A 27,812-nucleotide genomic window follows, 5' to 3' on the forward strand; every position below is an offset into this window, starting at 1 on the left:
GGGTAGAGAAAGAAAACTCTGGCCTTCAGTCCATGAAACACAGCTCTGGGCAGTCGACATCCTACCCCACAAAGCAGGAGGGGTCACCCCGTGCCAGCTGGGGGCCCCTGGGAGGGTATCTAGACAGGGCTCCCAGCTCACCATCGCCAGGCTGAGGACAGAGAGAGACATCACCCACACACCTCCTAGAGAGACACAGACTGACCACAAGGGCATGATCTTTTCTTTTTAAAAAAAGAAGAAAAATAAGCAAATATCTACAAAATACTGTAACTTTCCTGGGCAACCAGAGCAGACATGGCAACATTGTGTCTTCTTCCTGAGCTCTCAAAGGCAGCGTCTCCCACAGCCCAGCACTCAGTCTCTGACAGCATGTGTCCTGGCCACCGGCACCTGGAGGCTGCTGTTACGTCCCCCACATGACAGCCTGTCCCTGCAGAGGGCCTGCATCCCCAGGAGTGGACCCCTCTACCTGTCTCGTCCCCCCGCCCAGCTAACACTGCTTTCACAGGTGCCCCAGGCAGCCCTGTCAGACTTTGTGGGCCAGCAGAGTGGTCAGCTTGATCTTGCCATCCATGGAGGCCGTGAGGCAGGTCCCGCAGTCCATCGCTGTGCTCCAGTCCACAGTGACCACAGGGGCCCGGTGGCCACCCAGACTCAGACAGCTCTCCAGAACCTTCTCCTCGCCGCCCAGCTGTGAGGACCGAGAGGCAAGGAGGTGTCAGTGCACACCACTTACACACAGATACACACACGTCTACTTGGGGGCCCTCCAAGCCAGTCCTAGGGCATGCCCGGGTTCATGCTCCCCCCTTCCGGACATTCGAGGCGCCCAGGTCCATGCACCTACTTTTCCAGACAGCTTTATGTAACTTAGACCAGGGAACACTTTCACGTTCTCAACTGCCTTTAGTCCTTCATCTTAAGTGGACACGTCCCTGGTAAATTCCCAAGCTTCTAAAAAGACATGGAATGTTCTCTTCTACCTTTTTAACCTGCACTGGGTCAGCATTCTTTCCAACCTGACGTACTATCTCCTCCATCCTACAGCACAAACTAGCGGGGGCCGGGTGGGGTGGGGGACAGTCAGAACAAGATAACCAAGGAAGGAAAACCAGGGGTCCCCGATAAGTTATCAGTGTGATGTCATGTTACATCCATGAGCAGGAGGGGCACTGTGCTCTGCCTAGATCTGGAAGCTGATGGAAACATCCAGATGTCACTTAGAGGAAACATCTTTACAGTCGAAAACAACTTGGTTTATAGGTTATAAAAATGAAATCTGAATTCCATTATATCCCTGAAGTCACTTTAGGCATTGGGCTGCTAACTTCATGGTCAGCGGTTCAAACCCAACCCACCAGCAGCTCCTTGGGAGAAAGATGAAGCTGTCTGCTCCCAAAGGATTCAGTCTCTGAAAGTTGTCATCAGTTGGAATTGATTCCAGTGAATCTTGGTTTTATGGAGATTTAAGAAATTATACAGGCACACTTCCAACCCAAAAATCCTGGTGTGCCGCTGCAGGATAATGCGCTGGACCACAAGGTCAGTTTGAACCGCAAGGTTGGCAGTTCAAACCCACCAGCCTCTCCTCGGAAACCCTATACAGGATTGCTATGCGTCAGAACCTACCCAATGGTACTTAACAACAGCAACTTCTAACCCATTAACTATATCACATGTCTGACTACACATCAAAGCCCTTGTCTACACCTGCCTCAAGCATGAACTCTACTGGACTATACCTATAGGACCTCCATCGATATCAAATTAGGAACCCTGGTGATGAAAAGAGTTAAGTATCCAGTTGCTGTTATGTATTGAACTGGGTCCCCCCAAAATATGTGTTGCCACTCCTAACCTTAGTGCATGCACTTACATTCCCACGTAGGGCAGGCTTGTCTTTGTTGTTACTGAGGTCAGATTCGTGTAGGGTGTGTCTACAGTCAATCTCTTACAACATATCCAAGAGCAGTTTAAACAAGCTGAGATGGGCAGAAATGGATGCCAGGCCACATGGAGACCTTCAAGGGACCAGGAAGCAGAAGCTGAAGGGATGAGGCCCTTCCCTTCAGAGCTGACCACAGAGACAGCCTTTCTCTAGAGTTGGCACCCTAAATTCAGACTTTTAGCCCCTAAACTGTGAGAAAATATGTTTGTTGTAACAGCACATAACTAAGACAGCTGACAACCAAAATGTCAGTGGTTTGAACCCACCAGCAGCTCCACAGGATAAAATACTCATACTTCTCAATGTTGTCCATAGCTTGTCATGATCCACATAATTGAAAGCCTTTGCGTAGTCAATAAAGCATAGGTAAACATCTTTTTTATATTCTCTACTTTCAACCAAGATCCATCAGACATCAGCAATGATATCCCTCGTTCCACGGCCTCTTCTGAATCCGGCTTGAATCTCTGGAAGTTCTCTGTCAATGTATGATTATAGCCGCCTCTGAATTACCTTTAGCAAAACTTTACTTGCATGGGATATCAAAGAGATTGTACGATGATTTCCACATTCCGCTGAGTCACCTCTCACAAATATGGATCTCTTCCAATCGGTCGGCCAGATAGTAGTCTTCCAAATTTCTTGGCTTAGATGATTGAGTGCTTCCTCTGCCGCCTCACTTTTTTGAAAAATTTCAATTTTTATTCCATCAATTCCTGGTGCCTTGTTCTTTGCCAATTCCTTCAATGCACCTTGAACTTCTTCCTTCAGTATCATTGGCTCTTGATCATATGCTACCTCTTGAAGCAGTTGAACATTAACCATTTCCTTTTGGTACAGTGACTCTGTGTAATCCTATATCTGACAGTGTTTCTCTGCTATTCATAAGGTTTTCAGTGACTAAATATTCAGAAGTAGTTCGTCACTCCTTCTTCCTAGTCTGTCTTCATCTGGAAGCTCATCTGAAACCTGTCCACCATGGATGACACTTCTGGTATTTAAAAAGCCTGTGGCAGAGCTTTCAGAATCACAGCAACTCACAAGCCACCACAGTACGACAAACTGACAGACAAGTGATGGCCTATGCCACCAGGGGTCCTTTATACTAGCTTCTTGTTGTTACTGTATGCTGACTCAGTGACCCTGTTTACGGTTTCCAAGACTGGCTGGCATGTTAGAATTGCCAACCTTGTAGTTGGTGCAGTTAGCGGTCCAGTGCCATACCAGGGCTCTTTACACTGCCTTAGAACGACTACACCTAAGAGCCGCTATGAGTCAGAACCGAGTCGATGGCACTTAACAATTACAGCACTTACCTGCTTTGGGCCTACTCCCATCTCACACTTCCCATCGCTTGCCCTTCTTCCTTCACAGGTTCTAAGGTCAGTGTGGATTGCAAAGGAGCCAAGGTGGGAAAGAGCAGAATGCTGCCCAGTGTGGGTGAGGGGCTGGTGCTCTGTCCAAAAATGGCCGCTCCCAAGAGGGGTGCACCTAGCCTGGTGGCCAGAGGGTCCCGTGTTCTGTTCCTCCCCAAGGCCCTGATCCCCACTTACCTTGTAGATGACGCCCCCGGTGGTGGAGCACGTCAGCATGTAGTGGCCCTCAGAGTCGAAGGCAAAGAGCCGGCCCCTGGGAGCTTGCACCTGCTTGTAGCCACTGTAGCCAGACAGCACGAAAGGGCCTGTGGCATCAGGGGGGAGGCTGGACTCGGAGACCTTCAGGCCACTTTTGTGGATGTCCCACTGGATGAACTGCAGTCATGGAGCATAAAACGGTGAGCGAGGGGACGCCACCACACTCGCCCTGACCACTCCAAAAGCGCCCTGATAGGGCGGAGCCTGCAGACCTGGTGGGCACCGGCCACAGGCCCAACCCCAGGACCACCTCCCCCAACACTTCAAGCATGTTTCCGGGAAGAGAGTCCACAAACCCCACCCCAGTCTGACCCTTTTCTTCTCTCCTGCCTACTCCAGGAGGGGAAGGGTGGGCCAACGCCTCCACAGGGGTTCCTGGTCTCCTCATCACCATTGTCACCAGGGTTAGAACTCAAGCTAGACTCTCCTGGTTTAGGAACCGAGGAGCCAGGACACAATCCAAACCTAGTTTCTCAGAGGCACAATCCCAAGAACACCGAGGAGGAGGTGACACATGCCCACGGAAAGGCTGCCTGGGGGTGACCACCTCCTAAGTGGGAGTCCCACCCAGAGCTTTCAGGGGAGGGGGTTGTGGGGATACACGTCAACAGGCTCCCCACTCCTGCCTGTCCCGCCTCCAGCTCCCTCCGTCCAGAGAGAAACTACAGGGAAGCTCCTTTCCTGATTGTGGAGCCCCAGACCCTCGGCCACACTGGAACCCTGGCTCCTCACCTGCAGCCCGGGCCAACCCAGGGCCCGAGTCCTCCGCTGTCCACTGGGAGGAGTCTTTCCCACCAGGTGTGCCCCGCTCCACCTGACAGTCAATCCCCAGTAAAGCCAAGGGACCCCAGGACTGTCTCCTCACTCGCAGGTTATAGTTGACAGCGGTGACGTGCTAGGCCTGAGCCACAGAGCTGGCCCACCAGTCAGGGGACTCAGGGAGATGCACGCGCGCGCGCGCACACACACACACACACACACACGCACACACGCACCTTGCCATCCTCGCCGATGCTGTACACGGTGTTCTCGTCATAGCTGAACTCCACTGAGCAGACCTCCCCACAGTGGGCCTGCCAGCTCATGGCGCAGTGGTGCTGCTGCATATCTGCATGAGAAACGCCCTGAGGCCCCGCCCACTCCAGGTGGGCCTTATCCCCTCCCTGAGGCCCCGTCCTCCCCAGGTGGGCGCTGACCCCGCCCTGAGGCCCCGCCCACTCCAGGTGGGAGCTGACCCCGCCCTGAGGCCCCGCCCACTCCAGGTGGGTGTTATCCCCGCCCTGAGGCCCCGCCCTCTCCACGTGGGAGCTGACCCCGCCCTGAGGCCCCGCCCACTCCAGGTGGGAGCTGATCCCGCCCTGAGGCCCCGCCCCTCGCGGGGTAGGAGCTGAGCCCAGAGGCTGAATCATGGGGACCTCAGAAGCAGCATTTTCTTACCATCAAAAGTGAGGTTCAGGAACCGGGGGTGTTGGAGGTCCTCCCCACGAGGCCTCTGTATCCCCACCAGGGCACCCTGGGGTCTCTGAAGACCCCTTCCCAGACCCACCAACTTCCATCCCTTGGAGGCAGGGGCTGTGGTGCACACCCTGGTCAGGAACCCAGTGGGCGCCTCACAAGGCGGGTGTCTCGGGTGCCCGCAGGCGCTTACACAGGCCCTGAGCACCCACATCCACAGGCAGGAACCACGAGGACACTCTGACAACAGCAGCCGCTGACCGAGGCTGAGCTCTCCCATAAGCCTGTACTTCCACTGACAGGTGTCCAGCCTCTCTGGGCCATCTGACCAAGGCTGGGGCTGCCACAAGCATCCTTCTTACCAAACAGCCGGATGACACCGTCGGCAGCGCCAGTCACCAGCAGGTTCCCGTTGTGATTGAAGGCGGTGCAGTTGATGGCAATGGGCTCTGGATCCAGGGAGAACTGAAGCTGGTGAGAGGACACCGAAGCCATGGGCAGCCCGTACCCACAGGCAGCCCTCTGCCTCTCCCACTCACCCACTTCCCAGCACCATGGGACTAAGCCTTCACCCAAGCTGGGCTGTGCTTTCTGCACGGTGAACCAGGCCGCCCCACCTCAGACACGTGGGCATCTCTGCCTCAGACACAGGGGTGCCTTCACACCTCAGACACGTGGGGGCCTCCCCGCCTCAGACACGAGGGCCTCTGCAACTCAGACATGCAGGCCTCCATAGACGGAAGCTAGTGCTCACACCAACCCTACACGAGTCCTCCACACTGAGTGACCTTCAGTTCACTTACAGAGCATTCCAGATTCCTGGCAGGAAATGCTAAAGCACTGACCACCTTTCATCACCAATGATTCTGTCATAGAAGAGTGTCTACTCCCATCCCACCCAGCTTGACATCTTCCCACAGACACACTTACAACAAGGCGGGACCCTATGAGGTCACACAGATCTCTAAAATGGCTAAGATATGATATGGGCTATGCACTGTGCTAGCTGCTAGGAACAGAGTGGCAAGCCAAACACACACAGGCCCTACATCTCATAGAATTCGGGGCCTATTAACTGATAATGAATCAAGAACTTCATTTCAAGCAACACAGAAGACCAGGAACCCTAATTAGCCCTCCAGATGGAAATGAAAAATACCAGATATGTTGTTATCTAAAAAGCACACACATGAGCGTGTCGGTACACACACACACACACACACACACACACACAGAGCTAAGCTGACAAGTAAAGGACAGTTCCTCTGAGGTAAAAAAGAAAAAAAGGGGAAGCCAGAGTCCAGAGAAGACAAGTGACTCCAGGTTTTCACTCTGGATGTGCTGGGCTTCCACTCCAACGGCCATGAAGAAGATCTCTGGGGTCCACAGAGAAGCGGCTGATCAGAAGCCTCCACAGAAACCTGGGACTCCAGAGACTATGCCTTCAGTGTCAGAAGAAGCTAGGAATCCACCAAGGCCGCGGGCCGCTATGAAGCCTGGAGCTACCTGAGAACTGAGAACCATCGGGTCCTACCCATCTGTGGTTTGGGAAACGTGAGGCAGAGAGTTTATTTTCAAGATGGCAGGAGGTGGCAGTGCCCACCCTCAGGCACCTGGAAAAAGTGAACAAAGATCTCCCAAAAAAACACACCTCCAACCTAAGTCTCAAAATACTCCTAACAAGGAACTGGAATCCATAATCAACTTTTACAAAACACAAAGATACGAAGAGACAAGAACCCCAAAACAAAACAGCCAAAGAAATGGCAGAAAACTGAATCAGACCCACGAAACGTCAGATGCTAGGTCATCAGGCAGATTTATAGTCCCCAGGGGGCACATGGGGAAGCACTCAATGAAGAACTCAAAGGCCGGTGGTTCAAAGCCATCCAGAAGTACCTCAGAAGCAAGGCCTGGCGATCTGCCTTAGAAACCCTAGGGAGCAGTTCTCCTGCTATAGAGCACATATATAGGATCACCATGAGTCACGATCAACTCACCACCACCAACAACAACTATATGCAGAAGAATGAAAGGAACTGAAAATATGGACATAAACGGAAGAGTAAATGTAACAAACAGATTTGATTAAAATAAACTAAAACTTCTCAAAATGAAATACACAACTAACTAACTAATGGGCAGGATCAACAGAAGACTAGATGGAGCAGAGGAGAGGAACTGAGATCATCTAGAACATGCAGCAAAGTGGGACAATAAGAGACCAGGAAAAGCTCTAACATATGAGAGGACTTCCAAGTTTATGGGAAAACGAAACTAAAGGGTAAGAGAAATTTTCCACATACTTTTTGACATGCCTTCCTATATTTAACTAAGTTCCCAAAGGCTCTAAAGGAGGGTGACTGAGAATTTCCCAGATTCAAATAAACCAATGCCACAGGGCCAGAGAAGACAGTGACTGAGGCAGCAGACCCTACCTGCTGCTTCATGGTCTTCGTGTCCCACAGCAGCAGTTTGCCAGGGACCTGGTTCACGCCCCTGCCGCCGTTGTCAGGTGCCGACACGTCCACCTGAGAGGCCAGGCTCGGAGCGGCAGCTGAGCAGACGAAAGAGGCCCCATTGGGGCTGCAGGCCAGAGACAGGATTCTGCAACACAGGTGGCCTGCATCAGACGTGACCACCAGAGAGGCGGCTTGCTGGGCTCTGGGGCAGAGAGAAGCGGTCACCTGGGCATGTCGTCATCAATGTTGAGCTCACAGAGATTCTTCTTGGCTTCCGTGTCGTAGAGGCGCACGGTGCCCACCCCACTGCCCAGGAGAAGCTGCAGGGAGAGGGGTCGGGGAAAGTGAATTAGGGAGAACCCCCTCAAAGCGTGCAGTGAGACCTGCCTTCCACCACAGCGGAATTACCTGGAAATGGTCTGGCTGATTCCCTAGGGCCCTCTCACTTTATACCCCGCCCCACTCCATTCTGAATCCCTGCTATTGTAGACCACCCCCCTTTCTCCTGTTTGTTCACATCTACTCAGCAGCCCCTCCCTGGGATGCCCTCCAAGTCACAGGGCCTGGATGACCACCCACTGCAGCTTACTGGGCCCATCCCAATAAGCAGAGCAGCAGCAGCCGTGCCGTGAGGAGCCTGTGCTCCCTGTGGTGAGAAGCTTCTAGAAGAAAGAACCAGACACTGCCCAGCTCTGAGTCTCCCCCAGAATACCAGACTACTGCTAGGGACTGCAGACCACCACCTCCAGCGCAGGCTCAAGCCCCTAGCCCTGCATAGGAGTACACTGAGGCTATCCAGATGGGGCCACAGAAGGGAAAGCAAAACGGCCTGCCCACAGTAGGCCAAGAGCCAGCCAGACCACATGGGGGAAGGAGCCTCTGCTACCACACAGCCTGTGACCCCCAACCACGGAACCTGCATCACTGGCCCAAAGGAGAACCCGCTGACCTGGCGTCTGGTCCCCAATGAAAGAAGAGAGAATTCAGTTCAGCTGACGCTACTCAATATCACACAGTCCTGCAGGGAGACCAGTGAGGGACCCCAAGATTCTCCACCTCAGACGACCCTCTGCCAGGCTCCTGAATGCCAAAGTAAGGGTGGCCCACCTTGGATGGCCCAGCAGGCCAATGTCACTCACTAGTCTGTCCCGCTTGGTGGCCCATTCCAGAGAGAGCAGTGGGGACTTAGAGATGGAGGACGCTTTGGTCTGCATGATGGGGTTGAAGGACCACACCTTGATGACCCCGTCCACGTCTAAGCTGGCCACCCGCCTTCCTGAGCAGTCCACTCTAGGAGAGGGGAGAGGAGAGGGTGTCAGCATCCCCTGTAAGCCAGGGCTGAGATGATGGATCACGTCACCCCCAAGGTCTGCATTCAGGCCAGGCACAGAGCATAACTGCTAAGGCACACCATGCTATGGTCCTGGCACCTGGGGCTGTACAGCCGAGTGAGGTTCTGAGCCTGTCTCTCCCAGGCAGCCCTGGTGATGGACTTCTGACAAGTCACAGCACTGGAAACCCTAAAGAGCATCTGCACTCGGCACATGTGGGGTCACCAGGAGTCGGAACAGGTTCCAAGGAAACTGGTTTGGGATTTTGGTTAGTCCACCATTCAGACTGTTCAAAAGAGACTGGTCTGCCCTTTCAAAAGCCAACTCTTTGGATAGTGTTTGTTCTCAAAGGGTCAAGCTTTCACCACGTTTACGGAAAAACTTTTCAGTGGTAACAAAAGCAAATTAAAATCGGGAGTAAAGTCTCAGCAGAACAAACAACAGGAAACTCACAATCACAGACAGTGGTACCTAATTCCACTCAAATCCTGCACTGCGTGGACAGCTGATGCTCCCCACACTCCGCCCACCCACTCCTCCCCCACTTGCAGTGCGTGATGGACAGGTGGTGCCCCCCACACTCCACCCACCCACCCCCCTTCTGAACTTGCAATGTGTGATGGGTAGGTGATGCTCCCCATCTTCCTCCTACCTACACCCTCCCACACCTACAGTGTGTGACGTATGGGTGATGCTCCCCATATTCCTCCCACCCAGTCCCTCCTGCACCTGCAGTGCATGATGGATGAGTGGTGCTCCCCATACTCCTCCTGGCCCAGCACAATGAAGGGCTGCTCAGGGCGACCACCGTCGGGGCCCCTCATGGGCACCTCCACCAGCTCAGCAGGGGGCTCTGGGCTGGGCTCGGCCTCCGTGCTGCTGGCATCCGTCTTCTTCTCTGCACTCTGCCAACCAGCAAGGGGTCAGTCAGCAGAGGTCCGCCCAGCACCCACCCGCACCACCGCTCTGTCAGCTCCCTAGCACTGCTACGACAGAAATCGCACAAGTGGACGCCTTTGGAGACTAGACGTTTATTCTCCACAGCTTAGGAGGCCGGGAGTCCGACTTCGAGCACCGGCTCTGGAGGAAGGCCCTTGGAGTGTTGGGAGAGCCCCCTGCGTCCTGGCATCATCTTCCCCTGGATCTAGGAGCTTCAGAGAGCAGGGACCCTGAGTCTAAAGGACACTCTCCAGTCCTGGCTCTTCTTTCTTGGTGGTCGTACGTCCCCCTTCTCTGTCCACTTCTCTCTCCTTTTATCTCTTGTAAGATAAAAAGTGTTGGAGGCCACACCCCTGGGAAACTGCCTTACATAGAACCAGGGTTGTGATGGTAGTAGGCACTATAGAAAAAACACTCTGCTGCTAAACATGAGTTCAAACCCACCAGCCTCTCCAAGAGCAAAGAGGAGACTGACTGCTCCCAGAAAGTTTGTATACACTTGGAAACCCTCTACAGGGTCACTAGGGATCAGAATCAACTTGGCAACAGTGGGTTTGATCTTTTGAAGCTCACCTTTAACCCCCTTACTGGTTTCTCACATCGGATCACATCATGGGGGACCATCACTTGACTGCCACATGACATCATTAGGTAACTGCCAAGGCGCTGACACTCATGGCCCAGCCAAGCTGACACATACTTTAGGTGGGGACACAATTCAAGCCATGGCAACTATCTACAGAGAGGGCAGGCCGCAGCACCCCAGGGCTTCCTGGACCTGAAGGGGGAAGGGCAAAGCTGCCCACCCACCAGCCTGCTGAGCAGTCAGGAGCCACCCAGCCACAGCTGTGGCCACTGACTGAGAGGCAGTGTGAATGAAACACAGCCTATAAGGGGCAAGTCACCTGGGGTGTGGCCCAGCCCAGCCAGCACCTGCACCTGCTGGAGGAGACCCAGAGCTGGGGATGGAGGGAGACAGAGTCAGGCCTGCTTGATCACTCAAGGTAGGAACCACCTCCTGTGCATGTGGGCCCCCACATCCACTGCACACTCAGCCAGCCCACCAGCCCCGGGAGCACAGTGGGGCCTCAGCCACACCCTCAGGGCCCTTGGGCAGCAGGAAGACCTGTTCAAGAGCAAAGCAGCAGAGAGTCCTGGGAGTGGATCCATGCACCTCTTTATCTGAAGGTGCAGAATGCCACCATTTACCACCTGAGTCTAGCAGTCTCCAGCCATCCAACTAGACCCTCTGCCCCACTGCCACACATCTTTATAGAAGCAGGAAATCTCATCTGTCTCCTATGGAGTGCTTGGTGGGTTTGAACTGTCAGCCTTGCAGTTAGCTTACTCTACAGCACCACCAGGTCTCCTTACTGGAACAAGCTCTTGAAATCGACAAGTAGACTCAATTCAGAAGAAAAGGGTGGTCAAGAAGGTGACATGGGTCCTCAGTCAGAGATCTGATGCGCACTACCATGGAGAGTGGGCCCAGGCATGCGTACAGGAAGTAGGGGAACAAGCGTCCTGGGGCTCCCAGAACTTGCTTCCGGGGAGCAGGACCAGGACTGGCGCATGCGGCCCCTACTCAAGGAGAAGGGACCCCAGACAAGCCAAAAAGGAGCCAAGACTAAAACCAACTGGACAAAAGCACGCTGGGAACCAAGCTAGGAGTCAGGAATGCAGCATACACTGCAGCAGCCACCCTCGGCGTGTCCTGTGCTCCCAGGTGCACCCAAGCCCCCAGGCCACCCTACCTGGGTCGTGGTGGTTGAGAACAGCTCCTTGCGCTCCTTGCTGTGGTCCTGCAGGCGCCGCTGCCGGGGCTGTGGCCAGCTGGACTCACCGATGGTCAGCCCGCTGAAGAGGCCCTTTGCGTCCTTGGCCCCAGGCACCGGGTCCTTGCCTTTGGCAGTCTGGAGGACAAGAAGTATAGCAGAGAAGATCTATGCCCAAGAGGGGCCAGAAGCCAAGGAGCTCGGAGTCAGGGTCCTCCCAGGCAGTGGTGAGTGGGTGGCTCCTAAAGCCACCCCCTCCTCTTCGCCCCTCTCCTCCCTTTCCACCAGACAGATGTAGTAGGGAGGGTACCTTCAGTTAAGGGGAGGAAACCAACACTTAACTAAGCAGTAGCAATGAGGCAGGACGGGCCCTCCACTGATATCATAAATGTTTATAAGTCACCCTATGTCTGCGTAATGCAAACCCATCCACAGCCACTGCTATGGAGGAAGAGGAGATGCACCACCCTCCTCCCCTGCTCTTGGTCAAGTGTAGGCTGAAACTAGTTAGTATCAACAAACACTGAGGTATTTCCCTGAAAACAGAAATGGCTGGAAACCCGAGGACTTGATGATAAACCAGACAGGAAAGATATTGGTGGAACAGTCTGGCTCCTTTCAGAGCAACAGTGTTACAGTCAGCCACCATTACAGCGACAAGGTGGATTCAATCCCCACTCCAGTGGCCCCAAGAGAAGTCTCCAGAGGAGCTGCCACCTCTCCACCTTCCCAGACGGGCTGTCTGGCTCTTCTTCTGACCACAGATTCCCAGAGACAGTGGTGACCACCCCGCCCCACCCCACTGCTTGGCAAAAGGCAAGTGTGCAAAGAGCCCCTCCCACGCTATTCACACACAAGACCTAAACCAAGAACATAAACTCCACCAAAGTCTACACGGGGCTTTCTAGTTCTACTTGGTATTTATCTTTTCTGCTCTAATTCCCTGGAGCCCTGGGCATCCCATGGACACAGAGACGCTTCTCCGGAACGGTCAGAGGCACCACGAGAAGGGGCTGATCCTGGTTAGAGGGTAAAACCTGCAGAAGCCAGAACCTGTGTAAGGTGGGACTGTGTCAGGGAAGGAAAACTCAATGAGCTTCCACTAAAGCTACTTGTGAAAAGCTAAGGAAACTTTTAAAGGACTACTGGCTTATCTAGAGACACACTGTAGCTGATCTGCCGGGTATCTGTGATTTTTGTTTATAAGGAGTCCTAGTGCGGCGCTGTAGGATAAGCACTGGACAGATAACCGCAAAGTCGGTGATTCAAAACCTCAGATGCTCTTTGGGAACCCTATACAAGGTTGCTATTAGTCGTTGGCACTTCTAGAGAAAACACCTGCTTCTCAGAATTCTGGCTCCTCTTAGGAAAAGCACAGTTTTCAGACAAGATAAAGAGTCCACAGAGAAAACCAGTCAACATGTGAAGGAACTTCAAAAAAAAACTCATGGAAAATTTCATTATCTTTTCAATTGCATTTTTCCATGAGTTTTTTGAGGCCCCCTCATATTATCAACAACAATATCAAATAAAACCCAAAGTCTGGTGATTTACTTCGAAGGAATCATCCAGAGAAAACCCTGTGGAGCACAGTGCTACTCTGACACACACAGGTCATCAAGAGTCAAAATCGACTCTGCAGCAACTGGTATGCAAAGAACTGCTAAGAACAAACCCACATGATTTCAACATGCAGAACCAGGCTGGAGAGCGTCTGTTCGTTGCCCTACGCAGCTAGGGCCTGACAGCATAGCCAGCACTCGGGCACATGGGAGAAAGTGACCTGAGCAGGAGAGATGAGAAGAAACACCTGGTCCTGGAACTCAACCACACAGTGAATCCTGCAGGAACCAGGGACTCCACAGGACTACTGTGCTTTCCCGGGTCTCACATGTCTTCCATCTTTGGCAGGGTGCAATCTTACCAAGCACGTGAAAGCCGGACAATGAATAAAGAACTGATGCATTATGAAGACCATTCACTGGACGGCCAGAAGAACAAATCAATCTGTGTTGGAAGAAGTGCAGCCAGAATGTTCCTTGGAAGCCAGGATGGCCAGACTTTGGACATGTTGTCAGGAGGGACCAATCCCTGGAGAAGGACATCATGCTTGGTAAAGTGAAGGGTCAGTGAAAAAGAGGAAAACTCCCAACGAGATGGATTGGCACAGGGGCAGCAGCAATGGGTTCAAGCATGGAAAGGATTGAGAGGCTGGTGCAGGACCGGGCTGTGGTTCATTCTGTTGGGCATGGGGTCGCTATGCATTGGAGCTGACTCAATGGCACCTAATAACAGCCTTGCCATGTTTCTCTCATTTTAGCAGAAGCTCATTGAGTTTTCCTTCTCAGAGAGAGTCCCACCTTACAAAGGTTCCGGCCTCTGCAGGTTTCACCACCTAATCAGGACAAACCCCCTCTCGTGGTGCTTCTGACCCTTCTGGAGAAGTGTCCCTGCATTGTTGGGAATCAACAGGTTCCAAGGTATTAGAGTAAAGGACATCCACCCTCCCAGAAGCAAGAGGTAGGCAAGACAAGAGGTGGGCAAAAGGGAGGACCCACGGGGTCCCCTGGCTGGCAAGCCCATGCTCTGCATCCCATAAACACACTGATGCCTTCCTCTCTCTATCAGTAAGTCCAAAGGACAAGCAGCTCAGCTGAGGAATTCCCCAAACCAAATTACAGCTGATCCCATTCTATCAGGAGAGCTATCCAGAAGAGGGTACAACTGGATCCCAAGTCACTGGGCTAGGTAGATCAGGAGGGATTCCAGAGCACCCTGGGTGTGGCAGGCAGGATATCACACCAGGGCCCACAGGGACAGGCATCACCCTGGCCAGCCTGCTAGCCAGGTCCTGACAAGAGCCCAGGGGCAACTGTTCTTACCATGGGTGTCTCCGGTTAGGAGATAATTGATACTTACAGAGAAAACTGCAGGGAGGCTGTGGGCACTTGGCTTTCTTCACATCACAGCCAATTAAAGGTTATCTCCGTAACAGAATACTTCCCACAGCTGTCCTGCGGTGTACTGAGTGGGTGTGAATTCTACAGGGAAGTGGGGGGTGGTCTTCCCTCCAGGCTACTGCTATCAGATGCCAGCAGTTACAGAAATGCAGCTCCTTTTTTTGTTCATTTTTTGTCTCCAGGGTCATACAGAAAGCTGGGGGAGCGCTGCCCCACTTTTGTGAACACTGTGGTTAGTAAGAACGCTATGAATGCGTCACTTCGTGCAACACATGAAGTGGGCAAAGTGCTGATGTGGAAAACATTGTCAATGTTATGCTGGGAGCTCGGGGATGCTGTAGGATAAGCACTGGACTGCTAACCATAAGGTCAGTGGTTCAAACCCACCAACTGCTCTGCAGTAGCAAAGTTGCTTTCTACCCTCACAAAGATTCACAGCCTCAGGAACCCCATGGAATAAAGCACTGGACCGCAAGGTCAATTTGAACCACAAGGTGACAGTTCAAACTCACCAACCGCACCTGGAAATCCTATACAGGGTCGCTAAGAGTCACAACCAACTTGATGGCACTTAACAACAACAGGTAACATTTCAATTACCAAAGCCAAATTCTTTTACAGATTGCTAATTTAAAGCAGTCAAATAGAGTTAATACTTTCTGGTTTACTACGTCCTGATATGGGGCTGTGGGTTAATGTGCTGGACTGCAAAGTTGGTTTGAGTCTCAAGGTCTGTGGTTCAAGCTCCCCAGCTGCTCCTTGGAAACTCTATACAGGGTCACTATGGGTCAGAACCGACACGACAACAAATGGCAGAAGCGGGTGGGAGGGTAGCCCTCTGGTCATGGGACAACACATCTCACAGAAGTTGACAAAGCACCAGGGCTTAATAAAAATGCAGTCTTGCTTCATGTCACCAACATCACAGGAGGTGATCATACAAACAACTGGTGAAAGAGATTTAGAACTCTCCACTCCAACGGGAGCATCTACAGCACCCACTGCAGCGAGCAGGCTTTCCCAGGCCACGAATCTCTTCACCATCAGAGTGGCTGGTCAGTTTAAACGACCTTTCAGTCAGCAGCCAAGTCCTTAAACACTGTACCACCAACGCATATCAATATTAATGTTGTTGTTGTTGTTAAGTGTCATTGAGTCGGATCCAACTTACAGTGACCCTGCATAGAGTTTCAGAAGCTTTAAATCTTTGCAGGAGCAGAAAGTCTCTCACCTTTTGCCCACGGAGCATCTGGTGGGTTCAAATTGCAGACCTTGTGGTTCACAGTTCAGTTCTTATCATACGGAATCAAAAACAAGCCCAACAGTAGTACAGGTACTGAGAAATGAAAATATCTCCCTGCAGGAGGGGGACCAGAATGGTGAAAACAACAACAAACCTCAGAGTCGCTTCTGACTCACAGCGACCCTGTACAGAGTTCCCAAGGAGCAGTTGAGTTTGAACCTGTGGTTCAAACCGACTTTACAATCCAGTACTTATCCTAGAGCGCCACACCAGGACTCATTTGTGCCTTCCAGGATGGGGAGGGGTCTAGAGATTGTGTCATACGGGTAAACAGCTTGGGGGGCAGGTGATGGAAAAGAGAAGACAAGCTGCCCCATACAAAAAAGCCTTATTCTATGTAGCTCCAGAGTGCAACTTGGACAGGTAATGAGGTCCACGTCAAGGGGGCAACCAATCCAGTGAATGAACTCTGACACTCAGAGGAGAATGGGCCAGGTGACCTTTAAGTTCCTTTCCAACTTTAAAGTTCTGTGATCTTTCTTAAAAAAACTGTTTATCAGTTATTTTCAGAATGGAAACATCTACACTGCATCTAATTAATCCACCATCAATTTTTAAAACAAGACGTCTGATTATGGGTTTTTCAGACAGTAGACCTCTGTCCTCCCCACTCATTCAGGAACAGACCACAGGGCGACCCAACCTCTGTCTAAATATACCTGAGATACAAGGTAAGGAATGCTTTGCTGCACTCTTGCCTCCTGGCTCTGAACTGCAGAGACAATTCCCTAGCCATTCTAACCTCACCATGTGAGACATAATTCCCAAAGACAGACTGAGCCAGGCCACAGGCCTAACCCCAGAGAAGCCATTTCTGTGCTTTCTTTCACTGTAAGTTAATAAAAATCACACTTCTGCATCTCAAGTGCTTCATGCATCATCTATTAACTTATCAAGCGTTGCCGGGTGAGAGAGATCGGATGGGTATCCAGCAGTAGCACTTACTCGGCCACATTCCATAGGACCAGAATCCCAAGGTTTCAGAAGTAGTCACAGGTGTTACTGGGCTTGATTGGTTTTGACAGGTTCGGCCCTCAAAGATTCAGACATGAGAGTGACCGCACTTGCGGGCACATGGGTCAGCCTGACTTCTTCACACACACAGCAGCTACTGCTCAAATGCACTGAGAGCCACGCACTGTACACACGTCGGCACACGTCGGCACACGTCGGCCCCCACCAGGAAGCAGACTGGGTTCCTGTGAGGTGCAAACAGTTTGCATTCCACTAAAACCTGTGGGTTCCAACCCACCCCGAGGCACTGTGGAAGAAAGGCAAGGCGATCTGATCCTGTAAAGACTGCCACCAATGAACTATGGAGCAGTTCTACATGGGGTCTCCATGAGTTGAGACCAAGATGACATCAGGTTTTTTGATTGAGTAAATGGGGGCAGGGGAGGGGGGGTGTTGCTCAGTGGTAGATTTCTTGCCTTCCCTGCAGGGGACCTGGATTTGACTCCCATCCCTCAAACCTTGTACGCATGTCAGTGGAGGTGTGTGTGTTGTGACGAAGTTACCATGGTGAACAGGTTTCAGGGTAGCTGGCAGATTAAGGCAAGCTGGAAAGAAAGGCCTAGCGTTTGATTTCTCAAAAAGCAGCTCATGAAAACCCTATAGATCTCAGAAGGCCATTGTTTGTGGGGTCACCATGAGTCAGGGGCTACTACTTGGGGGCATCTGACAACAACAGGGAGAAGATACTACTATTTCCATTCCAAGTTTACACATCAGCAAATCGGGGTGGATTTAAGCAGTCTGAGGTCTGTGCAGTGAGGTCGTCACACAAGGAGTCAGGGTTCAAAACAAAAGCCTCCTGACACCCACCCCATGACGCTGCCTGGGCACTCCAACTCCAGTTCAACCACCCTGAGCCATGTGCCTGGAGAAGCCTAGAGTGTTCTCAGACTCCAGACTGCTCCGTCACATGCCACTGTTCTCAAGTCACAGGAGGCAAGAGCAAAGGGTGCATGCAGACCATGACTTCCTTATCTGTAACTCATAAAAGCATGTAAAGGAGAAAGCTCTGAAGAGCAACTGTGAATGTGTTCAACTTTCACTATGACAGAATTTTCTGGAAGAAATGGTTGCAACTGTCTCCACCAGGAGAAGTACTCAGTGTGATGCTAGACCAGAGTGGACAGGAGGTGGTGGGCCTAAAGAGGCTTGCCTGTGTCAGGCAAAGGGAGGTCACTTTGCTGAATCAGAGAGTAACTTGCAGGAGAAATGAATTCAGAGTTTGTGTTTCAAATAATTTACTCTTTAGCTACCTGCAGCTATCTGGGCCCAGAGAGTCATACTCCAGAATGGCTCGAACTCACTCTGGAGAAACTCACTTCAAGGAAAACAGCTCAGGGCAAGAACCCCTCAGAGCCCATTTCCTGCCTTCAGTTGCCACCTGGTAATCTGAGAGCCCGGACACATCATCCCTGCTGCCATTCTCTCCTCGCCTCCTCACCTGTCACTGGGGAGAAGAGCCTTCCCCCGACCCCAGCACCCCCATTGCCCCAAGCTCAGAGCAAAAAGCTGGACATGCTGCTTACCTGGTTGCCGATGGCCTCTCTCCTGGCAGCATTCTGGGACTGTTGGGGCCCCTGGGCGGGCGACAACCGTGAGGGGCTCTTCTTGCTCTGCTGCAGCAAAGAGGACAGGAAACCCACACGCGGCGACTGGGAGAGGGCAGTACCTCTCTGGCTGCACACCATGGCTCTGGTCAAGAAGACACACTATCGGGGGGGCGCCAGACACAGCCCCACGGCTTGATCAGGGTCAGGTGAGGAGGCTCCACTGAGCACAGCACGTGGCTCTGACCAAGATGCACCCCACGTGAGGCGCCATGGGAACAGACTTGGTATGAAAAGACCACATGGGGTGTCTCAGTAATACCTGTATCTACATGCTCAAACACGTTTTATTAAGAAAACTTTACCCTGTTGATGACTTTTTTAAACACGGCTGCTAACCCTGTAACATCTCATTTGCTCCCGCACCTCTACTTCTGTCCTCACTGCCATGGTCACCATGATTACCACCGTCACCACCACAGTCATTCTTCAGGGCCGCTCACAGATCTCTCCTGAGCTCAGAACAGGTGCCAGCTTCCACCACACAACACCCAGCCTCCCCTCCAGGACAAACACTCCCCACACCTGCCACAGTGGGGGGCCTAGATGGACTGGCCTGCACATCAGGACCCCAAGTCCTGCCCCACACATCTGTACCCGCAGACCCTGCCCCACACATCTGGACCCGCAGATCCTGTCCCTCATATCTGTACCCATAGACCCTGTCCCTCACATCTGGACCCACACACCCTGCCCCTCACGTCTGGACCCGCAGACCCTGTCCCTCACATCTGGACCCACAGAAGCTGCTATACACATCTGTACCCACAGACTCTGACCCACACATCTGGACCTGCAGACCCTGCCCTACACATCTGGACCCATAGACCCTGTCCCTCACATCTGGACCCACAGACCCTGCCCCTCACATCTGGACCCACAGACCCTGATCCACACATCTGGACCCGTAGCCCCTGCTCCACACACCTGGACCCACAGCCCCCACCCAAGCCAAGCTGTGAACCTCGCCATTCTGGACAAAGCAGAGGCTCAGAAGTTAGGAGCAGCTACTACAAGACTGTAAAGGCAAAGAGGGACTTTACCCATGAAACTCTGAACAAGAATAGGTCATGTCCAGGTGGCTGGTGGGCAGTGCTCTCTGTGAGGAGGGGTAGGTACAAATGGGAGCCCAGGACACCCTCCCACCAGCCTGGGGCTGCCTGGCACTCACAGCTCCGAGTCTCCCAGGCGGTCCATGCTGGAGATGTAAGGAGGTAATTTATGTTGGACTGAGGCCTCCTCCTCCTCCGGCTGCTGCTCCTCTTTCTTCAGCCGGTGAATTTCGGCTTGCAGTGCAAACAGCTACTTGGGGAGAGATGAGGGAGTTGATGCTCTTGCCCAAACCCCATCATGAGGACGTTTCTAGATGTGTCACCTCTAAAACCCACCCTCCCCGGCCCCAGGCCCCTCTCTCCCTGCAAGTTGTACAGGGGCAAATGGAACCCAGTGGTCTTACCCCACCACCACCTCGGGAAGAAATCCAACCTCTCAGACCTACAGTGGAGTCCCCTTCAGCATCTGATTTGCTTCCCCCTGAATTCACTGAGAAAAAGGCCTCCACCCAATCCTGCTTTCTTTTGGGGGCGCCTACAAAATCAGGTTTAGGGACTTTGATAGAAAAATTTATTAAAAAAAATAAAAAATTCTGGCATTCTTACTTAACCTTTTACCTGAAGAAAAGCATGCACACATACATACTCTAAACTCACAAACTGTTAATGTCCCAAACCTAAACAGCTTCTAATCTTCTTTTTCCTGACAATACCACCAGTTGACATCTTCAGCTCAAGGACAGGACATTAAAAGACACGCATGGGTACCCCGGCTCCTTGTTTACAGAACTAGAGACACCGGACTGAGTAACAATTACAGCTGAGTTGTGAACAACGTAAGACCCCATGGCTATCCAGTCGATTCCTCCTCCTAGTGACCCTATAGGACATGGCAGACCTGCTCTGGAGGGTCTCCAAGGCTGCCGTCTTTATAGAGGCACACTGCTCCATCTTTCTCCTGAGAGGCTGGGGGGTTTGAACTGCCAAGCTTTATGGTAGCAGTTGACGGCTTAGTCACTGTGCCACCAGGGATCCCATAAACAACAAGTTGTTGTTGTTGTTAAGTGCCATCGAGTCAGTTCTGAGTCATAAGAGAGACCCTGTATAGGATTTTCAAGGAACAGATGCTGAACTTGAACCACGGATTTTGCAGTATAAACCGACCTTGCAAACCAGTACATTAACCCACAGCACCACACCAAGACTCTGTAAACAATATGCTGTTGTTATGTGCCGATGAGTCGATTCTGACCCATAGCAACCCTGTATAGGGTTTCTGAGGAGCAACTGGTGAGCTTGAACCACCAACTTTGCACCTCAAATGGTTTTACAGTCTGGCGCATTAACCGATATGTGTAGATGTACAAAAAGGACCGCTAGTAGCATAGTGGATTACGAGCTAGACTGCTAACCACAAGATCAGCAGTTCAGATCAACCAGCCGCTCTGTGGGAGAAAGATGTGTCTTTCTGCTCCCATAAAGATTTACAATCTGGAAAACCACCACCTGTGCAAAAGGACCAGGAGGGTCAGACAGACAGGCCAGCTCTAAGGTGGCAGCTTGACACAAAGTCTTTTACTTCTAGACATGCTTGATGCTACTAGATGGACTGAAAACACAACTCTCATCCTGGAACCCCAACACTGGCTTTCTGTGGACCCTCTCATCTATCAAATTCACACGTGAAAAGTGGAAGTCCTTCCCAAGGCTTGGACACACCTTCTGACGCAGAACTTCATTCTCCTCCTGGATCTGGTTGGTCCTCTGGCACTCGGCATCAAAGCTCAGGATCACGGGAACCGGTGCAGAGGTTAAGGAGAAAGTCTGCCCACAGATGTTCAGAAGCCTCTCCTAAAACCCCATCTGAACAGTACAGCACCTAGGCCTGAGACATGGGAACTAGACGGTGGCCGACTCACAGCCCACAGAGCACCGAAGTCCAGAAGCAGGCAGCGGTGAGCTGGCACCCCGTGGCCAGGTAAGAAAGCAACCCCGGGCAGGGCCCTGCAGGACACTGCCTGATGGCCTGCTGGCTGGGGCACAAGATCAACTACTCTTCCCTACCCAGATGGAACCTTCTCAAAGAGGAGAAAGTGGTCTCCAGATGGCACGGCCTAACCCCACCGTGTGAGCACCCACAGTCTAGAAGCGGGTCTCAGCTCTCCCAGCCACCCCAGCTGGCCAGCAGTACCAGGAAGTGACCAATGTTCAAACATGCATGATTTAGTTTGAAGGACTCAGGGTTGCTCCACAAAGATTTAAAATGGTGTGTGTGTTTCCCCTGGAGGGCCCCCATAATCACGCCACACTCCCTCGGAGCTAAGCCCCTGGCTCATCTGAGACTCCCCTGGTGGCATAGCAGCTGCAGAGGGAGAGAAATGATGGCAGAATGCCCACCCACGACACACACCAACTGTCACTGAGCTTCCGACTCACAGCAACCGTACAGGCCAGAGCCTAACTGCTCCACACGATTCCCAAGACTGTAAATCCTCACAGGACAAGACGGGCTTATCTCTCTCCTGACCTGGTGCTTAGTAGCCCAAACTTAATGCACTGTGCCCACAGAGCTCCGCACACCACCGGCCTGCCCACCTCTGCCAGAAAACGGCAACTGCAAGCCTGCAACTCACAGTGACAATCTCAGTGCCCTGCCAAGCAGCCCCATGGCAGACAGACTTGCCACACCTCCCCAGATGTCAGTCTAGAGACCAAGTGTGTGGGGCCAGCCTGGGCCAATGTGTGAGCTGTAAATACTAACATACAACACACGTTCTTAGATATCCATATATAGATATACAAAAAGCTTGTGGAAAAATTCCATTATCTCTATTCCATTTTCAATTCGACAAACTTTTTGAAGGCCCTTTGTATATATACATGCATGTGTATATACTACACACATGAATAGTACTTATGTAGACATGATAAAGCTTTGTATTGCTCTCTCTCTCTCCCGTTCTCTACATACATATATACGTGTGTGTATATTTACATATACGCGTATATATACACACACAAAGTCCTGGTGTGATGCTGTGGGTTAATGCTTAATGTGGCTGGGATGCAAAGTCTGTATGTACCTCAAAGTCAGCAGTTCAAGCTGACTAGCTGCTGCTCAGAAACCCTATAGAGTCACTATGAATCAAAACTGACTTGACAGCACTTAACAACATACATATGTTGTATGTACATATATATGTTGTACATACATAAGCTTGGGCTGCTAGCAACAACATACACACACACATATACATATATGCATACACACACACATGCAGGCAAAAGATGAGGATTTGGAACTGATTCAACAGCACTTAACAACACACACATGCACACAAGGGTGTTTTTAAAAGTTCGTGAAGAAATTCCATTTTCCACATGCTTTCGGATGCCCCCTTGTATTCTTAAGGCAGCTATTTTCCAGGCAGCTGAACACTGCTGAAGTCACCACCAGGGAGCAACCGTGATTAACGTGGACACAAGATCCAGCCTACAGGTGACTTGCTCTGCTACCCGAACCCAGCCAGGGGCACTGACCAGTGCACACAGACAGAGCGGGAGCTCTCCATGCTGGCCGGTCTCAGCAACCCCAAATAAGCCCTAGCCTGGCTTCCGGTTCCTTCCGGAGCCCAGCCCTCTCGTCACACTGGCGCCAGCACCACCCATGCAGAGGAGCAGTGGACCTAACATTAGGGTTCCATGGCCTACCTCACACGATCATGACCGTGACCCTGATGCACTGCCTGGGGTGCCGAGACCCTGACCGGGGTGGGGGGGCGGGCGGGAGGGGAAAGGCCACAGTCAGCCACTGGCTTTGGCAGGATATGCATGCACTGTAGCAGGACACTCAGGAAGTTGTGCAATGACACAATGAAGGTGTCAGCCCACTGCCGCGAGAAGTAGGTGGCGAAGGTGGGGTTGGTGTCTGGAGACGGCAGGAATGGCAGCGCAAACCAATCTTTCCACTCAGCCTGGTTCTGCAGCTCCGCGGCCTGCTTAGCAAAGAACTCCTGGGCCTTGTCGCTCCTGTTGGTCTGCCAAAACACGGGAGGGAGGCAGACAGACAGGAGGGGCAGAGAGAGCAGGGCAGACGTGAGGCTCCATAGTGCTGCACCAGACAGCTGCCAAATAACACCATAAGGGAGAGGAAACTGCTGCTCTTTTCCCCAAGACCTCACAGCTTCTAAGCAACTCTCATAGGAAATCACCACCCTGCAAGTCATCCCCCAGTGTGCTTTCCAATAACTTCAGTGACTTATTGCCCCTGGCCATGGCTCAAAGACAGCCAGCCCAGAAATTTCCAGTCTTACAAACTCCCTGCCATCCAGACTAACAAGAGGGGAAACAGGAATGAGGAAGATTAGTCAGATGATGAGCAGATGATGAGATGGAAGTGTCAACAAAAATGCGCCATGACCGCTCTACCCAGTCCCCCAGTCACATGCAGAGCCACATCTAAGAGCTCTCTCCACCAAGGGAAGCAGCAGCCCCAAACCAACAAGCACCTGGATCGTGTAGACGAGATAAAAGCGGAACAAGCTGTTCTTCAGTTTATGGATAGTGGGCCTGTATATATCCTCCAAGCGGCTGAAGAGCCGGCGCTCCAGGTAGCTCCAGTAATCCCGCAGGGCAGCCAGGTCATAAACCTGCATTAACTGCTGGAGCTGGTCCACAATCTTGTCCACCTGGTGAGAGACCAACGGGATGGAGAAGATGCTGACAGACAGCAGAGGATCTTCCTCCACCCTGCCCACAAAGTTAACAGTTTTACCTCCTTCTCAGGATTCTGGGTGTTTTTTGTTTTTAAGAAAACTTGTTGCTGTTGTTAGTAATCTATAAAATGTTGACAAGGTGTTCCTGTAATGTTGTTGTGTTATTAAGTCGGTTCTGACTCACAGCTACCCCGTAGAGGGTTTCTGAGGAACATCTGGTGGGTTTGAACGGCCACCTGTGGTTCGCAGTGCAGTACTGATCGTACAGCATCACATCAGGAGTCCGTTACTATAATAGCTTTTGAGTTATGTGCTGATGTTAAATGCATGGTTTGAGTCTACAGCAGGCAGGGACATTTTAGAAGACGTAAAGACTACGGTCCAAAAACCAGATCTGGGCCTGGGTCTGGAGTCTGCATCTGGTTAACTCAACCACCTGTGCAATGAATGTCACGTCCACGCTCTGGTCTTAAGTTGCCTCATATTTGGGGAATGGGTGCATGTGGGGAGGGGGACAGTCAAAAAGTAATGATGAAAGGAAATGTGGATAGATCTGTTGTGATATAATAGTGAATAATTGTTATCAGGACTGATTGTGAGGGTTGGAAATGCAAAGGTAGATGTTTTGTAGCAAGGAGGGGAGTGATTAACTTTGCAGTCTAGGAGCAGAGGTCCCTGGGACCACCAACGGAGAAGAGTGGAGAGCGGGACCCTACTCAGAGAAGCAGTGACACCAGAGATTGAGGCAGAGACAATGATGTGGAGAGATGGAGCAGCTAGAGACTTTAGACCCAGAGAAGGAGAGGGGCTGTGTGCTGATGACCAGTGGGCAGGCTTGCAGGGTATACCCTTTGGCTGCTTGATGAAGCATGGAGGGACTGTAACCATGGCAATGAAACGATATATGATAGGATCAATGTAAAACTAATATTCTCCCATGTAAACTATCACATAATTCACAATTAAAACACTTTTTTAAAAAATGATGGATCGTAACACTCTGTATGGTCCTCCTTCCATCTGATATTGTTAAATGCTGTCAAGTCGGTTCTAACTCATAGTGACCCTGTATAGGGTTTCCAAGGAGAGGCAGGTAAGTCTGAACTACTGACCTTGCAGTCCCATGCCACACCAGGACACCAATGACTCCCCCAAATCCAAGGTTCACCATGAGGTGCATGGGTCCCTTCATGTCACCAAAGTGTCAGGGAATGAAAAAATAGCACCAGAGTTCAGAGTCTGAAAGGGTTTTGAATAGCAATCCAACCTCCCCATTTTACAATCCAAGAAGCAAAAGGATTTGCTTTAGCCTCTAAGTGGTGGTGGTGGTGATGTGCCGTGGAGTCGATTCCAACTCATAGCCTCTAAGCAGCCACTAACAAAAGGACCGCTGGTGGCATAATGGGTTAAGCACTGGGGGGCTAACTGTAAGGTTGCTAGTTCAAACTTGCGAGCTGCTCCAAGGAAAAAGATGAGGCGGCCTGCTCCTGTAAAAATGTAGTCTCAGACACCTAAAGGAGCAGTTCTACACTATCCTATAGCATCGCTGAGTCAGAATCTAGCTGACAGCAGTGGGTTCGTGGAGCCACTAACGATACCCAGTGGCACAGTAGTTAAGCACTTGGCTGCTACTCGAAAGGCTGGTGGTTCAAACCTACCAGTGCCTCTGCAGAAGGAAGCCGTGACTGTCTGCTTCCCAAAGAGTTCTGCCTTAGAAACCCCACAGGCAGTTCTACTCTTGTCCTTTGGAGTAGCTATGAGTCCAAATCGTTCAATGGCCAAGCAGAGCAGGTGGGGTGGAGCCCCTCCAGCACTTGTCTGTCAGCCTGTCGCACTGTGGTGGCTTGCATGTTGCTGTGATGCTGTAAGTTCATACTGCTATTTCAAAGACCAGCAGAGTCATCTATGGTGGACAGGTCTCAGCAGCACTTTCAGACTACGGCAGACTAGGAAAAAAGACCTGGCAATCTACTTTTAAAAATCAGCCAATGGAAATCCTGTGGGTCACAAGAAAACACTGTCCAACACTGTACTGGAGGATGACCCCCTGGGCAAGAAGGCAGTGCAGTGGGCTCAGTCCTGAACTCATGCATACCAGAAATGGGGAGATGGTGCCCATGGACAAGCAGAGTTTCAGTTTAGTTGTGCCTGGGCTCACTGACTTTGGTCTCCTAACCCCTCTGAGAGTTTTGCTGCTAACTCACTGCTTCTCACTCAGTTCATTGTAGTCAGCCAACATTTGAGTCTAGGCGACACACACACACACACACACACACACACACACACACACACACAATGTAAATTCCTTAAACCGCTCAGGCGAGCAGCATCATGTCAAAGCAGGGGAAGTATAAGTTCTAAAAAGTGCAATGACGTCTTCTGCAATTGCAGAAGCAACAACCCGTGAGTCAAATTGAGGTGGTTTTAAACAGCGACCACAGACACTTGAACGCAGACAATAGTGTGGGCTGCAGATTCGAAGCTCCCAGTGTCAGCGGAAGTCACCCCTGTTCTATTCTGTAGTCAAAATGCAACCACCCACCCAGTCTGTCTCCGGAAACCTCGAGGTCTCTTGGTCAAGGGCCGGGGGACCAGAGATAGTCCCCTCAACGGTCTGCTAAGGCCAGACGCCCGACATGACCCCGCGCCGCTCCCTCCTTAGAGGACTAGGGACCTCACCCGGAAGCCCTTCTCCTTGTCCGCCTTGATTTCGGCATCTAGCTGCCGCAGCGTGTGAGTGAAACCGCGGAACAGTAGGTACTCGCGAACCAGCTCGTCGGTGCGCTCCACCGCCTCCGCCATCGCTACGCCAACGCCTGGAGGGGCGGTGCGAACTGGGCGCGAAAGGGCGGGCACTAAACGCGTCACACCGCGATCAGCCAATGAACACACACGCACACGGCCGTCCGCGGCCACGCCCAGGTTCCGCCCCCAGCCTCAGTCCAGGCCCAGCCACGCCCCCAGCTCCTGCCACGCCCCAGTCTCTATCCAGGCTCCTCTCTGACCCCGCCTCCATCCTCTAGTACCGGCCCGGCACTGTCCACGCCCCCTTCCCCCGAAGCCCGCCCCCAACCTTGTCCCGCCCCAGCTCCGTTCCCTGCTCGGCTCTGGCCCCGCCTCCATTCTCGGACCTGGACCCGCCCCGCCCCCAGTTTTATATTCGGATACGGCGCGACCCCGCCTCTACCCCCGTTCCCACCTCTTCCACCCCTAGTCTCAATCCCGACCCTGTCAACCCGTCAGTCTAGGCCCCTCCCACGTCCGGAGCCCGCCCCCGGTCTCGCCTCTGGCACCGCCCTCAGCCTCAAACCCCGCCTTCGACACAGGCCCCACTTCACCCCTCCGGCCCCGCCTCCAGCACCGCCCCTGACCCCAGCAGCAAGCCCCGCCTCCAGCACCGCCCCTGTCCGCCTGTCCAATAGTGGGGGTTACTGGAGTTGCTGCTTTCCTGCGCTACAAGGCAGTGCTGGCGGCGCTCTGTCATTTGATTATGTCATCTGGCTATTTTCCAAGGCCACTCCTGCAAGTAGGGCAGGACTTTAGGGACCATCCCAGTCAAGATGCGGGAGGGAGTGAGGAACCAGGATTATTGGCAGTATGACCAGGAATTCCCG

At 52.1% G+C, this 27,812-nt stretch overlaps 1 protein-coding gene across 1 annotated transcript; it reads right to left on the bottom strand.

Moving 5' to 3' along the window:
- Positions 1 to 529: 529 nt before the first annotated feature.
- WDR91 (WD repeat domain 91) lies at positions 530 to 27,000 on the bottom strand. The gene is made up of 15 exons (XM_006861149.1): positions 26,878 to 27,000; positions 23,992 to 24,171; positions 23,313 to 23,520; positions 21,203 to 21,285; positions 19,603 to 19,733; positions 18,351 to 18,516; positions 11,527 to 11,685; positions 9,563 to 9,738; positions 8,642 to 8,792; positions 7,728 to 7,822; positions 7,479 to 7,647; positions 5,403 to 5,511; positions 4,581 to 4,693; positions 3,505 to 3,702; positions 530 to 694 (listed from the first exon to the last, which is right to left on the bottom strand). Exons 1-15 carry the CDS (start codon positions 26,998 to 27,000, stop codon positions 530 to 532), a joined length of 2,226 nt encoding a protein of 741 aa, XP_006861211.1.
- Between the last annotated feature and the right edge of the window lie 812 nt (positions 27,001 to 27,812).

This window comes from Chrysochloris asiatica, unplaced genomic scaffold (genome assembly GCF_000296735.1).
Source record: "Chrysochloris asiatica unplaced genomic scaffold, ChrAsi1.0 scaffold00041, whole genome shotgun sequence".
Lineage (NCBI taxonomy): Eukaryota > Metazoa > Chordata > Mammalia > Afrosoricida > Chrysochloridae > Chrysochloris > Chrysochloris asiatica.